The sequence below is a fragment of the Colobus angolensis genome, unplaced genomic scaffold (assembly GCF_000951035.1).
Source record: "Colobus angolensis palliatus isolate OR3802 unplaced genomic scaffold, Cang.pa_1.0 Scaffold18, whole genome shotgun sequence".
Classification (NCBI taxonomy): Eukaryota; Metazoa; Chordata; class Mammalia; order Primates; family Cercopithecidae; genus Colobus; species Colobus angolensis.
In genome coordinates this window covers 1,603,349-1,618,386 of record NW_012114932.1, presented here as the reverse complement: position 1 = coordinate 1,618,386, position 15,038 = coordinate 1,603,349, and the positions used below count along the sequence as shown (strand labels likewise).

The following is a 15,038-nucleotide window of genomic DNA, read 5'->3' as shown; positions in this document are numbered from 1 at the left end:
TTCCTGGGTTCAAGCCATTCTCTCCTCAGCCTCCCAAGTAGGTGGGATTACAGGCACCCGCCACATGCGCGGTTTTTTCTATTTTTAGTAGAGACAGGGTTTCACCACCTTGGCCAGGCTGGTCTTGAACTCCTGACCTCGTGATCCACCTGCCTCGGCCTCCCAACTCACTCTTGATCACATCTGTTTCTTTGAGATTGAGTCTCCTGTCACCTAGGCTGGAGTGCAGTGGCATGATCTCGGCTCACTGCAACCTCTGCCTCCTGGGTTCAAGTGATTCTCTTGCCTCAGGTTCCTGAGTAGCTGGGATTACAGGCGCGCACCACCACACCTGGCTAATTTTTTATATTTTTTTTAGTGGAGATGGGGTTTCACCATGTTGGCCAGGTTGTTCTTGACCATCTGATCTCAGGTGATCTACCCGCCTCAGCCTCCCAAAGTGCTGGGATCATAGGTATGAGCCACAGCGCACAGCTACATCTGTTTCTTTCTAGGTTTATTTATTATTATCATTATTATTATTAAGATGGGGTCTTGCTCTATCACCCAGGCTGGGGTGCAGTGATGGGATCACAGCTAAATGTAGCCTCCAACTCCTGGCCTCAAGTGATCCCCCCACTTCAGCCTCCTGAGTAACTGGGGCTACAGGTGAGTCATCGCGACCGGACTTTTTTTTTTTTTTGTAATTAACCAGGATTTTTACTTGGCGATTGTCGGTCCTGCCCACCAGATGGCGATCTAGAGCATAGCTCGTGGCTATTTCATTCACCACTGGGTCTCCCGTGGCTGGCCCAGAAGCAGCACTCAATAAAGGCTATTTGAAATGGATGTCTTTATTTACAGAACTAAGAGTCAAGCTCTAGACAGTATGACAAGCCTCCTGGTAGGAGGGACTACCCACAGCAATGTGTCCATCCAGCCACCACCAGCCTCACTTCCAGCAGATGATGATGTTGGGGTCATTTTCGAGCCGCTCATCCAACTCATGGTAGCTCATGCCTGGGTGGGGTGGTGGAGGAGAGGTCAGTGGCCTTGGCCTGGCCACCCTGCCCTGACCCCACCCTGACTGCCTGCCTGCCTCCACCTGTCTTGCAGCAGATCTCGTCATAGCTGTGGCAGCCTGTATAAAGCCGGGCAGGGTGGCTCTGCTCTTCCCGAGACACCCGCACAGGATACTTCTGTAGTCGCCTGATGAGGTTCTTCATAAGCCCGAACTGGATCAGCTTCCTAGGGTGAGGATCAGAGGATAGAGGGGTGACGCCCTGGCCAGGCCTTCTTTCAGGCAGGCAAACCCTTTCCTGTAGTCTCCCTTCAATTTTGTCTTTGTAGCCCATCATCTCCAGGAAGCCTGCTTGGATTGGCAGTGCCCCATGACCCAGGGCTCCTGAGAGACATAAAGGGTCTAGCTTTCCTCAGGTAACTCCCAAATGCCCCAGCGAATTCTCCTCTGACCGTTCATCAACGTGCTGCAGCTGCTGGGGGTGGCGGCCAATGAGGTCTCGCACGGTAGTGCCAGGGCTCAGGCTGCAGTATAGCTGGAACACATCCCGGAGACTGGCCCTCTTGTGCCCTGTGGGTGCCAGGGATAAGTTCACCATGTGGCCCTGCCCTCCCCAAGATGGCTTCCCCCAGAGCCCACCACTACCTTGCTTGGTCACGTAGGATAGACATGCCTCCTGCAGGGACTTGTCATCTACCAGGTCCTGGACCTTGGGCGTTGGGCAGTATACATTGGAGTACTAGAGGGTAGCAGAAGGCATAGGGGCCTGAGTGAGGGGCTTGGGAAGCTGACACAGCCCTGGTCTGGTCCAGTCACATGGTCCAGTCACTTAATCAAACCCAACTCACCTACCTGGAGGATGGACACCAGTGTCACAACGCCATAGTACCTGAGAGAGAGAGTTGTGCTCAGCTTCTGAGGACCATGCCTTCCCAACCCTCACACCCAGGTCCCCTGAGCTCTTCCCTGGCTGGTGACCTTGTACCAGGTATGACTGTAGGCCCACTCACAGCAGGTTCTGGATAGCAATGCGCACCAGGTTGAGCTCCACGTCTGCCTCTGCTGAAATCTTCTGGACGTGGCGGAACCCATCAATGTAGGGCAGGATCTGGGCAGAGTAGGACAAGGTCAGAAGGAACAGGATGAGGCCAGCGCTGTGGCCAGCCCCAGGTGATGATACCCAGGGAGGGATGGCATACTTGTTGTGTAGTGAGGTCCCACTGTGAGTTGAAGAAATCCTCCTTGTCTTTGGTAAAGACAGGTACATCATACTCCTGGGCCACCGGAGGGTCTGGCCGCTGCTCAATCACCTTCAAGTGGATGGTGTTGGACTCATCTGCAAGGGGTCCCATCCATATCCTCAGTTTCCAAGAGGCCCTCAATTACCATCCAGGCCTCCCAGCATCCCTTGGGGCAAACAGGTGCCTCTGGGTAGGGCTAATCTTTCTCTTTTTATGAAGTGAGAAACTGAGGCCCACAAAGGGGAAGGAGTTGCCCAAGGGGCAGAGCTGGAGAGCTCTACTTCCCCCCTACCCCCAGTCCCAGCTCCATCATGCACTGGACCCTAGACATGGGCACCTCAGCCCATGGCTATTTCCTGCCCACCAATGTGTTCATAAGTCTTGTCCTCCCTGACTGGCTGGGCTCACTTTCCCATTTCTCCTCTACCCCTCTGCTGTCCTTGCAGAGGCTGGCCATACCAATGGGCAGAGTGCACCGGCCCGAGGCATTTAGCTCCTCCAGCAAGATGGTCATGATGGGCACCAACTTCTGCTTGCTCTCCTCCGTGGACACGAAGCTGCTCTCTAGCTAGATAGAGCATGGACAACATGGTGGGCACATCCCAGGACCCCCGGCTGGTTGGCTGCCCTGAGTCCTGAGCTGGTTGCCAGGGTCTCAGGTTTGGGGGACTTAGGAGACATGGGAACACCTTCCCCAACTGTCCGTAAACCCAAGCCCATCTCATTGCAGACCTCTAGTGTGGTCAGATAGCCAGCCAGCTTTTTAACGATGGGCTCGAGGGCGCAGGTCTTGGCCTGGGCATCACACACGAAGCCCAGGTTGAAGAGGAGGGCATTGCGGCTGTACTTCTTGTGTTCGATGCACACAGGACAGCCGATCAGCTTCTTTTCCATGGCTGTGCTAGATAATTGGAGCAGAGTCAGGCCCCCAAGCCTGTCCCTTCCTCCTCCTGGGACAACCCCTGCTGCCCACCCCTGTCACCCCGAGCTAGGGCCTCACACAGTGATAAGCTTGTTCTGCAGCTCTGGCTTGGTGATGATGTATACTTGGACTGTGTCAAACAGCTCTCGGGAGATGAAGTCTTCAGGGACCTGGGAAGGGGAGTGGCAATGGGCCCCTCAGTGGACATCTGTACTTGGTGTAGTACAAATGGTGACCTCCTCATGCCCCCCAAGCCCAAGTCCTCTTGTCCAGCGTTCCCCTCTCTCCCACCCACTCAGGCCTATTCTTTCTATTTCCAAACACACGCTATGATCTCACCTCCTTCCTGGCTTCTGCATATGCTATTCGCTCTACCTGGAACACTTTCTCCTCCCTTATCTAAACTTCCTATGCATCATTTACTCTTCACTCAGTTCAGGGATACTCATGGGTCACCCACCTCACCTTCTGTGGGACCTGGAACCCCTCAACCGGATGCCTATAGCCCAATATCCTACAAACACTGCCAATGTGACCTATGTCTTCCCTGCCACACTGGGAGCCAGGGGCCTGGGTCTGACTATCCTCTAGCCTCACAGTTGTCTGCGAATGAAGTAGCATGCCTGCGTGCAGCACGGGAAACTACCGCCTTTAGGCAGCCGGTTGAGCTCTCGAGAACGTCCCTCTCCCCGCCCAGTCCCGCAAGCCCGGGTGGCACCTGATAGGTGATCTTGGGTCCCAGCGTGGGGTGGAACTCGCTGAAGAATATGCATTCGATGCGGCAGCCGCTGCCCATGGCAATAGCCAGGCCCAGGCCCGTAGCTCCTCGTTCCTCGCGCAGAGGCGTCCCCACCTCCTGTGAACACTTGTCACAGACAGCCCCGAAGCCCGTGTCGCTGGGGCACGCAGACTCCCGAATCCCTCTGCCCAGTGGCGCCTGCGCAGCGCGACTCAGAGGCGTGGCTGCTGGGGGGGCTCGTCCCAGGAAGTCCTGGGTGGGTAGACGTCGCACCCGGAAGTAAAGCGGCTCCGCGACGGAGCGGCGGTGCGCGCGGCAGGGCCCGGAGTATCTTTCTTTGGAGGAAACAACCGCATCAGATCTGCGCTGCGGCTGAGGCAGGCAAGTCCCTAGCGTGGAGGGGCAGCATGCGCGCAGCACTTGGGGAGGCGGTGCGCTAAGGGATTCACGCTGTAACTGGGACCGTAGCAGGGAACTACAATTTCCATAGTGCCCCGCGCCCTCCCAGCGGGCTCTACTGCCGGCGACGGCGTGGTACACGCTGGGATTTGTAGTCTTACATGGCTTTGCGCCTCCTACCTGGAAGGCGGACCAGCGTTTGGTACCAGTTCAGATGAGTACACGCTGACAGGCCGCTGGCCCTCGACTGGCATGTTGTGACCATTCCTGGTGCTGGTCTTGGTACTGTTCTTTCCTATCATAACTTATTGGAAGAGGGTGGCATACCTGCCTTGCAGCCTTTTCTCCAGTGAGGAGTGAACAGTGGGCACCTGAGACCCTGGCCCACGCTACTATGTTTTCAGGCTACAACCACTGGCACGGCTGACCATGGCCCTTTCTGCGGAGACCGAGTCATACATCTACCGAGCTCTGCGTACTGCTTCTGGCGCTGCCGCCCACCTTGTGGCCCTGGGCTTTACCATCTTTGTGGCTGTGCTTGCCAGGCCTGGCTCCAGTAAGTAGAATTCATAGCTGATTTCTGGGAAGGGAAGGGCCACTTTTCCTGGGGAGGAAGGGCAGTGGGACTCCCGGGAACGGGACTGGCTGGCTGAGGGAATTCGGTGCCGGAGCGATGAGTGGGGTGGAGCAGGTAGGTGTGGCCAGGGCACACAGAATTCCTGGTTTCTCTTTCCTTGTCTGGGTGCTCCCTTTGGCTGCCTCTCAGGAAGTGTAAGGGAAGGAGGGAGGACTGCCAGAGGAGTGGCAAAGCATGGCCTCTGATCCAGGAAGGGGCCAGGAAGAGAGGATAGGTGTGGGGTCAGCTTGTTGCAGAGCAAGAGGGGTCTCACAGTTTGGCAGCACCTCCTTGGGTGATGGGCCGCTGATATTCCTCAACCCTTAAGGATTGGTATGGCTGGTTTCTTCTTGCCTCAGCCCCATGAGGCTTCCTCTTCTCATTCCAGGCCTGTTCTCCTGGCACCCGGTGCTTATGTCTCTGGCTGTAAGTAGTAGACCTGGGCAGTTCTTAGGGGTGGGAGCATGGGCATGGTTGGTGGCCCTGGCAGCCTCTGGATCTTTGTCTACATTTAATATTTGTTTGGAAGAGTTGCATGCTCCAACTACTCCTGCTCATGGTATATATTTGAGACTTGAGGCCGGGCATGGTGGCTCACGCCTGTAATCCCAGCACTTTGGGAGGCCGAGGCGGGCACATCACCTGAGGTCAGGAGATCGAGACCATCCTGGCTAACACGGTGAAACCCCGTCTCTACTAAAAATACAAAAAATTAGCCAGGCATGGTGGCACGCTCCTGTAGTCCCAGCTCAGGAGGAGAGGCAGGAGAATCACATGAACCCAGGAGATGGAAGTTGCAGTGAGCCAAGATTGCGCCACTGCACTCTAACCTAGGCGACAGTACGAGGCTCCATCTCAAAAAAACCAAAAAACCAACCCCCACCCCACAAAAAAGAAAATTAGCTGGGTGTGGTGGCAGGTGCCTGTAATCCCAGTTACTCAGGAGCCTTAGGCAGGAGAATCGCTTGAACCTGGAAGGCGGAGATTGCATTGAGCTGAGATCATGCCACTGCACTCCAGCCTGGGTGACAGAGAGAGACTATCTCCAAAAAACAAAAAAGACGAATCAGAGTAATTAAGACCCAGGTCAAATGGGTAAGGTTTGTCTAAGCACGAGGCTTCACCCACCTCTAGGCAGAAAGCTGAGACATTGCATTTTGATGCACTTCTGTCCCTTTTTACTTTAATTTCTGGTGATGCACCTAACTTTCCCTGAAATAGTGCACCTGTGTGGCCAGCTCTTGCCAAGAAATTGTATCCAGCCCCACGTTAGGGAAACAAAGCTTGTGAATCATTTATAATTGCCACATCTCAAACCTTGTGTTTGCTTGGTAACATAGCACAGATGACATTTCAGACTGGCACCTAGGAGGAAGTGTGGAGATTATTCAGGGCACATATATCGTCCCAGATGGGGTTTTCCACTCGTGCCCCACCAAATGGATAGTCTTGTCAGTGGGGAGAGAAAGAAAAAGGGGAATCAGCCCAGACTCACTGGCAGCTGAGAGTTACATAAAGCCCTCTTCCCCTCTTCTGGGGCAGCACCCTCACTTGAGCTTCCCATCCCCTGTCTCCTCAGTTCTCCTTCCTGATGACCGAGGCACTACTGGTGTTTTCTCCTGAGAGTTCGCTGCTGCGCTCCCTCTCACGGAAGGGCCGAGCACGCTGCCACTGGGTGCTGCAGCTTCTGGCCCTGCTGTGTGCACTGCTGGGCCTCGGCCTTGTCATCCTCCACAAAGAGCAGCTTGGCAAAGCCCACCTGGCTACGCGGCATGGGCAGGCAGGGCTGCTGGCTGTGCTGTGGGCAGGGCTGCAATGCTCAGGTGGGGTGGGGCTGCTCTACCCCAAGCTGCTGCCCCGATGGCCCCTGGCGAAGCTCAAGCTATACCATGCTACTTCCGGGCTGGTGGGCTACCTGCTGGGTAGTGCCAGCCTCTTGCTGGGCATGTGCTCACTCTGGTTCACTGCTTCTGTCACTGGTGCAGCCTGGTACCTGGCTGCACTATGCCCTGTCCTCACCAGCTTGGTCATTATGAACCAGGTGAGCAATGCCTACCTATACCGCAAGAGGATCCAACCATGAGCTCTTCCCAGCCTAGGGGAAGCCTGGATTTGCCCCTCCATGTAGGAGCTGGGGCTAGGGACCTCTTGAACTCTCTCAGCTGAGTCAGGGACACCTCAGGCACTGGGACAGTTGGGCAGTTGGAGGCCCATATGTGAATTCCTGCTCCTCATGCTGGAGTGCCTCCCATTTCCTTCCCCTCTCTCCATCATCCCAGAGGAACTTATGCATCATGTGTCTGGATGAAGCTAGGGCTGCAAGACCGCCTCCCCTGCAAGGCAGCTCATACTTGTACTGTGTGTCCAGAAATTTCAGGAGAGAAAAAAGTAAAAATTTTTACAAAAATGACTGAAAAGATTGATGGGAGAAGCAGCCCAGAGTTGGGGATGGTTCTTGTTAATGCCATCAGCATGGGAAAATGGGCAGCTGGGCAAGATGGGGACCCCTCTGATCCCTGGCTGTTCCCTATGGGGCTGAAGCTCTCCCAGCACACAAATCCCCAGGATCTAGCTGCTGAGCCTCCCAGGCCGCTCTGGGCCCTGGCAGGCCCTAGAGCTGCAGCTGTGAATGGTACAGCTGTGTGTCCTTTCTGTCCCCCGGCTGTCCACTGTGCTGGAGTCTCCAGACTGTGAGGGTTAGATACATACAATAACAGGATGGGAGCTGGGGGTGAGTTGTCTCTAGGGGTGGCAAGCACTGAACATTCTGTCTTAGAGGTAAACCATGGATAAGAACAGCACCTTATGATGGAGAGGCCCTTATCATCAGATCTAGGCAGGGACAGAAGGCCTCCCAGATAGGGATTCGAAGGGAAAGAAAAAAGGAGTAAGAGTCTGAGGCAATAGCTCTTGGAAGGTTACTTGGCAGTGTGCATGTGGTGGTGGCGGTGGTGGGGAGCTGGGGCAATGGGCTTCTCTATCCAGGTGGAGTTACCATGGAGACAATCAAGTCCCTGTCTAACTTTGCAGTTGAACGTGATGAGGGGCTGCACAAGGTGGCCTGACAAGAGCCCAGGAGTCATTCGTCAGAGAACTGCTTTATTGATACTGCGAGCCTGGGCTTGGCTGCCCACTCAAAGTGGTCCTGTAGAAAATACCTGGGAGCCGAAGCTGTTCTGGTCCAGAAGCAGTCATGGCCACAGCAGAGGGAAACAAATCCTGACAGGAACAGTCTTTCTGTGGATGGGCAGGGATGTGCAGCCCCAGGTCGGCTCCTGCATGTGCTGAGCCCCCAGAACATTTTGGCAAATCCTTGCCTTGGCTCAGGGCTCTCGGCAACCAGTTTCAGATGTGAGGGCCGGCCCAGGAGCTGTGGCATCAGTGTCCCTGCAGCCACTTGCTTGGGGCTGCCAGCTGATGTACAGTCTTACCTCAGATGAGGGCCTGGACTGGCCGATGCCTCAGAGGCTCTAGGCCTGGCATAGTGGTTGTCTGGAGTTGGAACCAGGTAGCAAGAGTCCTGGGTAGTGTTGGCGAGAAACAGCAGAAGGCCATGGAAAGCCCCAGCAGGTCTTCTTCCCTCTCCTCAGAGCAGTCAGGTGCCCTGGAGTAGCTGAGAGGATGTCAAGGGGGGCTCAGGAGGGGAGGTGCCACACTCCAGGTGGTCTGGAGTTACAGTGTCGAGGGAGCTGCCTCGAAGGTGATTAGACTGGATTCTGGGGCAGCCCCCTTCCCTGGGGGTGTAGGAGCTTTGTCTGAGAGCAGGGGGCTGTCCACCTTGGCCCCAGACTCCTCTTCATCATCATCCATGCTGGGCCAGACGGACTGGTCCTCCACTCTCTTCAGCCGCTCATTGAGTGCCTTCAGGGCCAGTTGCCTGGGGCCAGAGGAGAGGACAGGTCTGGGTTTGGCCTTGGCTCATGCTCTCTGCCCTTCTGCAGCAGGCTGACTCCTCACCGTACCACCTAGACTCCTCCCCCAGAATCCCATGTTTCCCCTTCACCATGCAGAGCCTGGGACTCCCCAGAGATTGGTTTAGGACCCACTCTGCCATCAGAATGATAACCCAAAGGCTCTAAGAGTCTTCCCTCCATAGCTGAGGCACCTCCAGGGTGGGAAGGTCAGCTGGGTGTCTGCCAGACTGCCCACCAGGCCAGCCACCAGGAATGGTTCTGAGGGTGGCATCTAAGGGTGGGTGGAACTAGTGCCCTAGGGCAGATGGGTGGAACGGCAAATTTTGGAGTTTCCATGAGTTTCTGCCTGGGTGCGGGCATCACATCCAAGGGAAGGGTTATTAATTCTCCCCGTCTCCTGGTTAGGGTATCTTGACCCTCCTGGCAAGGGTCAATGGGGAAGGCTGGAACTCAACACCTCCCTTGGTGCTCAGCCCAGGAAGCAGGGCCAACCTGGGTAAGTCTACCCATCCTAACTGACGCTAATATTCTCCCTCTCAGAAGAACCCCCAAAGCCACCAAGGCCCTTGTTAGAGCAGGGACTTCGAGGAGCCCTTGCAAGAGAAGGAGAAACAGCCCACATGGGTAGGCATAGGCCAGAGCCTACTGCTTCCACAGGGTGTATCCTTAGGGGCCCCACTTTGAGAGCAGGTGGGAAAGTCCAACAGAAGAAAGTTTACACATGTGCTTGGGACCCTGGCTGACCAGAAGGTGGAGTGCCGCAGCTGCCAGGGAACCGTTTCAACAGTGACCACTGTGGACTCCTATGCCTCAGCCTCTCTGTGCCACCAATGTGGGGACAGCCCGTGTAGCCTTTCAGGTTCCAGCTGAGAACCAAAATCTACACCATGCCAGGGAACATGACAAAAGAGGCAACAAGGACACAGGTGTAGAAAGCCCTAGCACACTTCCACCCTGCCCGTCAATCTCACACGTGACAAGTTGGCATAGACAGGACAGTCCTTCCCTGCTGCTACCCAGGCTCCCATCCTGATGATGCCCTTGCCAGTTCCATCTAAAGCTTGCCAAGGCAGAGAGCGAGTGTCACACTAGTCACTTCCTCACAAGGACCAGAGAGAAAGGAAACCCTGCCTCCCTCTCCTGGTAGCCCTTTGGAGTTCGGCGTGGCCATGCAGTCAGATGTCAAAGTGGCTGGAGGAATAACCCCCACCCCCATGTAAGCTAACAACCATAAGGCTATGCCAAGAACCCGCCTCTTGACCCTCCCTTCGTCCCCACCAACCTGCTTCCCCCGCGTCCATTTTCTTGGGCCTGGGCAGAGGTTTTTGAATGTCCAGACAACCCTAATAATCCAACACCTCTCAGTGGAGGAGGGGTCCCCAGTGGCCTGGCCCCACCTGAATAGCTCTGGGGGACAGTTCAATTCCTACCATGCCCAGCTCTCCTGGCCCCAACTTTAATACCAGCTAAGGTTAAGAGAGACTTCTGTCCTTAAGGCTTATCACCTATAAAGACCCAAGCTCTAGAGCCCAGAATTATGCTCTACAGCATGCTGTATATACTTTTCAACACCTACCACACCTAGGGCCCATAGTGATCTGTGGCCCTTCCCCAGCTGGAACTTCTTCAAGAAAGGAATGTGTCCCACACTCAATTCCACAGCCCAGTGGAGAGTAAATACAGGGATAACTGCAGCTAAATTCATAGAGCTTTCTGCCACGACCCCATTCACAGGTGAGCAAAAGCAGGAGCCTTGGCAATGCAAAGGACAAAGCCTGCCCCAGATTTTACTACTCAAGTAATTGCCTCAAAACACTCAATAATGATGTTGGAAATGGAGCTATGGATTTTGTGAAAGCTGGGACCACTTTGCTGGCTCCACAGATCTGGGAGAGAAAGAGCTGAATTTAAAAAGATCCCTCCTGCCCTGGCCAAAGTGCATTTAGTGAAGAATTCAGCTGGGACTCCTGATGCTGTGGATGGCTTGGTTTATAGATAATGAAAGGGTCATCGCCACTCCCCGGTGTAGTCAGCAGGCTCCCTCAGTGGGTCATGTAGCCTGTGTCTGGTTTTGGTGACACATGCCTGCTGGAGACGGAGGTAAATGTGGTAATACCCCAAGCTTCCCTCTCGATAAATAAGTGGGCAGAGGAGCACAGCATCTGAGTTAAAGCCCAGGAAGAGGACACAGCATTTGGAAATTGGAGTGGCCCAGATCACCTTTCGAGGACCCCAGGCCTCCTTCCCTGTCCCTTCCTCACAGGGAAAGTACCAGCAGGTTGCTTCTGGCTCCCAGGCCCAATGTCTAGGATTCTGAGATTCTGAGGCAAGGCCAGGGTTCTGTGTACCTCCACTGGGCCTTCACAGCACCAAAGGAAACTGCATTTCTTGAGACTTATTAAGTGGCCACAGTGGTGAGGAAAGTGCCTCGTGGACCCCAGACACCTAACTGCTGAGTTCCTCAAGGCCAAAGACTGATTTTACCTTTCCAGATCTGCCCCAACACCTGACTGTAGGTCTCCACCTATGTACGGCAAACACCTCAACAGATGGTATGCGACTCGACCAGTATGCTCCTAGCTTGACAAGATTTTGGAAAATTTCACAGTACCTTCTCCGCTCGGCGTCTTGAGGGTCTGTGCCTGGCAGGCTGATGGTGATGGAGGATGGGGCACCCACATCGTAGCGCTTCACCGTCTTCTGGCATATCTTTACCTTCACCAGGAGGCCGTGCACCAAGTTCGCCAGCAACCCCACCACAGGCTGCAGGATCTCAGGGAAGAAAGTGGCGAAAGCAAAGTGGTCAGCCATGTCCCCTCGGCCCCGGCTGTGGCGCTGGTAGAAGCGAAGATACACCCAACTGGAGAGCAATCCGAAGCCATAGGAAGCCAGTGCCGGGCTCTGGAGCAGTGTGGCGAGCCGCAGCAGGAGCAGCAGCGCCAGCAGCAGCATGGGCATCACACTGACGCGCACCTGGGGCACTCGCAGGACCACACAATCCCCCATGGTTTGCTTGAGTGCCACCAGGACACCACCTAGGAAGCCCAAGGCGCCGTGGATACGGACAGTGAACAAGTAGACCAGGTTGAAGGAAGCCATGTAGGTGAGGAGGTAGGCGAAGGCCCCCAGCAGCCCTACAGACACATTCACCACTGAGAAGAAGATGAGCAGCTCCAAGGCCCCCCAGAGGGGCTCCAGCAAACGCCCGGCCACCACCACCGTGGTCAGGCTGATGGCCACGTCCCACACATGCTGCTCCATCAGCCCATGGGTGGCCAGGGTCCAGATCCAGAAGTTGGGGGGAAAGAGGTAGCCCGGGGTGACCGCCAGGCAGCCTGTGTCCACGGCGAAGGAGAGCAGGTAGAGGAATAGTACCGCTGCACACAGAGCCTTCACCACCACGCTGGCGCTGGCCAGGATGGCCCCCAAGTGCTGGCGGGCGCCTGGCAGGGCACGTTGCATCTTTCCGGCGGCTGTCGACCTGAGGAAATGGTCTGGTAGGCCAGGGGCCTCCCCGGGGCCTCGTCCCAGTCCGGCCCCGATGGGAGGCCCAGGCCCGGCCTAGTCACTGGCCTATGGCCCTGGTAAAGGATCCGCTTCCGATCGGGTGGGGCTCTGGTCCCGAGGGGCCGACTAGGGCCTTGTCGCCGGGCCGCAGCGTAGGCCCCTCGCCCGGGACCTGAGGGAAGGCCCTAGACGGCTTTGGCACGCCCGCCTGCCCACCCTGTAGGCCCCGTGCCAGGCTAGCCTGGCTGGCGTTGATCTCAGGGCTGGGCCTCCTCCATCCACTCCGAGGCCCTTCGGTTCGCAAGGGGGCTAGTTCCGTACCCGAGTCAAGCCTGGTCAGCTCCCGTTGGGCCTGGCTCCTGGCTTCGATCGTACCTCCTTTCTCGGGGGGCCGACAAACAGGGTGCTGCGCCTGCGCGCCCCCGGCGGCAGCGGGCTGTCCTCTAAGCCGCCTGTGTTCCGGCTCCTCTGCATGCTGGGATACGGAGTCCTTGGTTGCAGCCGGGGAAGAGTGGGACAGGGTTCTGGCTAGAACTACAAGTCCCAGGAGGCCATGAGCACGGATCGGGCCCGTCGTGGTGAGAGGGGACTGTGCTGGGACTTGTAGTTCTCGGGGAGCGTTTCCGTCGGTTCTCAGGAGGTGGGAAGGGATGAATTAGCATCTTTAACCCCTGAAAGCGGCGGTGGGGGTTCGGGAAGCAACACAGCTCTAGCGCCCACACTTACTGAATTCCCTGGGAAGAGTAGCTCTATTTGTGCATGTACCTCTGAGCGAGTGTGTCCCTCTCGGCTGGCGTGTGGGTGTGGGTCACTGTGTGACAAACAGAACCTCCGTGGTCTGTTGAATGGGACCTGACCCAGGCTGGAACCCTTGCTCTGCCTTGGCGGCTGTGTGGCATTGGTTAAGTTCCTGAACCTTTTTGAAACTCAGTTTCAGGGACCGTAAAATGTAGATGATGACACGATCTTCCTGTCCTAATAAGGGGAAAGGGGTGTAAAATGCCAGTCCACCCTGGGTACTCAGCGAGCGTTGCCCATGTTGCCTTTTTTTGTTTGTTTTCTCCCACTTGGAAACATTTTTGGTTTGTTATTTCACGTTGCCTTTTTTCCAAGTGAAGTGGACCTGGAGCACAAGCCTAGGACTCCCTCCCACATAGGGACGAGGCTGGGCTGCCCTCAGTGACCCTCCTCCCCGCTAGAGACTTCTGATCACTGCGGAGGAAGAGAGGTCTCTCCACAAGCCTGGGCCAGGCCTGTTCTGGCCCCACTTCACGCCACAGTGGCTTCTGACAGTGGTTGTGTTCTGTGTCTTTTTTTTTTGTACATTGAGTTACTTAAAAAAAGAACTGTACATATAGGCTGGACACGGTGGCTCATGCCTGTAATCCCAGCACTTAGGGAGGCCAAGGCGGGCGGATCACCTGAGGTCGGGAGTTTGAGACCAGCCTGACCAAGATGGATAAACCCCGTCTCTACTAAAAATACAAAATTAGCCAGGCGTGGTGGCACATGCCTGTAATCCCAGCTACTCGGGAGGCTGAGGCAGGAGAATCGCTTGAACCTGAGAGGCGCAGGTTGTGGTGAGCCAAGATCCTGCCATTGCACTCCAGCCTGGGCAAAGAGTGAAACTTTGTCTCAAAACAAAAAGCTGTATATGTAATTAAAACAATTTTTGACAAAGTACTTTTATAAAGCACAGAATCCCTTCCTTTCAGCCACTGATTTCAGTGTGTGCCAATGTGTGCATGGCCTATAGGTTACAAAGGGTGCTGATGCTTTTTTTTCTGGGGTCTGGGTTCCCACTGGTTGCCACATCAGGGTAAGGTTGCCAGTTTTAGCAAATCAAAATACAGGATGCTCAGTCAAATTTGAATTCCAGATAAACAACGAATAATCTTTGAGTATATTCATGTCCCCCCCTTTTTTTTTTTGAAACAGGGTCTAGCTTTGCCCCAGGCTGGAGTGCAGTGGCACAATCATAGCTCACTGCCACCTCAAACTCCTGGACTGAAGGGATCCTCCAGCCTCAGTCTCCTGATTAGCTGGGACTACAGGCACACACTACTGTGCCCAGCTAATTTTTAAAAATTTTTTATTTTGTAGAGACATGGGCAGGGGCAGGGTGGCCATCTTACCCAGGCTGGTCTTGTGAGCTCAAGCGATCCTGCTGCATCAGCCTCCCAAAGTGTTGGGATTACAGGCATTAGCCACTGTGCCCAGCCCCCAGTTTTTCAGTATAGGTATGTCCCACACAATAGTTGAAACACTTTCATACTAAAAACTCGTTCATGATCTGAAATTCAAAATTGGGTGTTCTGTATTTTATCCGACCACCCTATCCAAGATTGCAAGGGCTGTTGCAGGCCATGGGAGCTGTCTTGGGGGTTGTGGATTAGACATTGCTCTGCAGCAGACCCCTGCAGAGGAGTGAGAAAAAAGTCCCCATCTTGGCTGAAGCCTGGAAGCCCCTTCATCTATTTAGCATCCAAGCCCCCCAACCCCTGTGGCCAACTCCTCTCTAAAATCTTTGCTGGTTTTCAGCCTTCTCACCTGGGGGGAAAGGCTTTCTCCTCTTAGTTTGCTCATCTGTGGTATGGAGATACACTAGTACCCACCCCAGAGATTGTGGTGAGGACTCAGCCAGGTGAGTGCGGAGTGAGCAGAGTGTTGGGAGGAGAGAGAGCACTGCGGTGGGAAGGC

General features: G+C 55.1%; 3 protein-coding genes across 4 annotated transcripts; 1 reads left to right on the top strand and 2 right to left on the bottom strand.

Annotated features, from left to right (window-relative positions):
- Positions 1-812: 812 nt before the first annotated feature.
- Positions 813-4,384, bottom strand: NPRL2 (nitrogen permease regulator-like 2 (S. cerevisiae)). The gene is made up of 11 exons (XM_011938998.1): positions 3,882-4,384; positions 3,242-3,333; positions 2,974-3,142; positions 2,701-2,809; positions 2,200-2,336; positions 2,011-2,108; positions 1,853-1,889; positions 1,646-1,739; positions 1,453-1,570; positions 1,085-1,227; positions 813-999 (listed from the first exon to the last, which is right to left on the bottom strand). The coding sequence occupies exons 1-11, from the start codon at positions 3,957-3,959 to the stop codon at positions 932-934; spliced, it is 1,143 nt and encodes a 380-aa protein (XP_011794388.1). The 5' UTR covers positions 3,960-4,384; the 3' UTR covers positions 813-931.
- Positions 4,002-7,316, top strand: LOC105509663 (cytochrome b561 domain-containing protein 2). 2 transcript variants are annotated; one of them, XM_011938999.1, is made up of 4 exons: positions 4,002-4,283; positions 4,706-4,857; positions 5,306-5,343; positions 6,497-7,316. In XM_011938999.1, the coding sequence occupies exons 2-4, from the start codon at positions 4,731-4,733 to the stop codon at positions 6,998-7,000; spliced, it is 669 nt and encodes a 222-aa protein (XP_011794389.1). In that variant the 5' UTR covers positions 4,002-4,283; positions 4,706-4,730; the 3' UTR covers positions 7,001-7,316. The 2 variants fall into 2 exon arrangements, with proteins under 2 accessions (XP_011794389.1, XP_011794390.1); XM_011939000.1 differs by having other exon boundaries at positions 4,640-4,857.
- A 679-nt stretch (positions 7,317-7,995) lies between these two features.
- On the bottom strand, positions 7,996-12,791 carry TMEM115 (transmembrane protein 115). The gene is made up of 2 exons (XM_011939001.1): positions 11,443-12,791; positions 7,996-8,794 (listed from the first exon to the last, which is right to left on the bottom strand). The coding sequence occupies exons 1-2, from the start codon at positions 12,291-12,293 to the stop codon at positions 8,590-8,592; spliced, it is 1,056 nt and encodes a 351-aa protein (XP_011794391.1). The 5' UTR covers positions 12,294-12,791; the 3' UTR covers positions 7,996-8,589.
- Between the last annotated feature and the right edge of the window lie 2,247 nt (positions 12,792-15,038).

What these genes read in the sequence shown, in the direction of transcription:
- NPRL2 (XM_011938998.1), bottom strand. Translation starts at nt 3,959, where the DNA reads ATGGGCAGCGGCTGCCGCATCGAATGCATATTCTTCAGCGAGTTCCAC. An exon ending in CAGAACAAGCTTATCACTGT is followed by an intron (nt 3,143 to 3,241) that starts GTGAGGCCCTAG and finishes CCAATTATCTAG; the next exon opens with CACAGCCATGGAAAAGAAGC. An exon ending in GCTATCTGACCACACTAGAG is followed by an intron (nt 2,810 to 2,973) that starts GTCTGCAATGAG and finishes TGCTCTATCTAG; the next exon opens with CTAGAGAGCAGCTTCGTGTC.
- LOC105509663 (XM_011938999.1), top strand. Translation starts at nt 4,731, where the DNA reads ATGGCCCTTTCTGCGGAGACCGAGTCATACATCTACCGAGCTCTGCGT. An exon ending in GCTTGCCAGGCCTGGCTCCA is followed by an intron (nt 4,858 to 5,305) that starts GTAAGTAGAATT and finishes TTCTCATTCCAG; the next exon opens with GCCTGTTCTCCTGGCACCCG. An exon ending in CGGTGCTTATGTCTCTGGCT is followed by an intron (nt 5,344 to 6,496) that starts GTAAGTAGTAGA and finishes CTGTCTCCTCAG; the next exon opens with TTCTCCTTCCTGATGACCGA.
- TMEM115 (XM_011939001.1), bottom strand. Translation starts at nt 12,293, where the DNA reads ATGCAACGTGCCCTGCCAGGCGCCCGCCAGCACTTGGGGGCCATCCTG. An exon ending in CAAGACGCCGAGCGGAGAAG is followed by an intron (nt 8,795 to 11,442) that starts GTACTGTGAAAT and finishes CTCTGGCCCCAG; the next exon opens with GCAACTGGCCCTGAAGGCAC.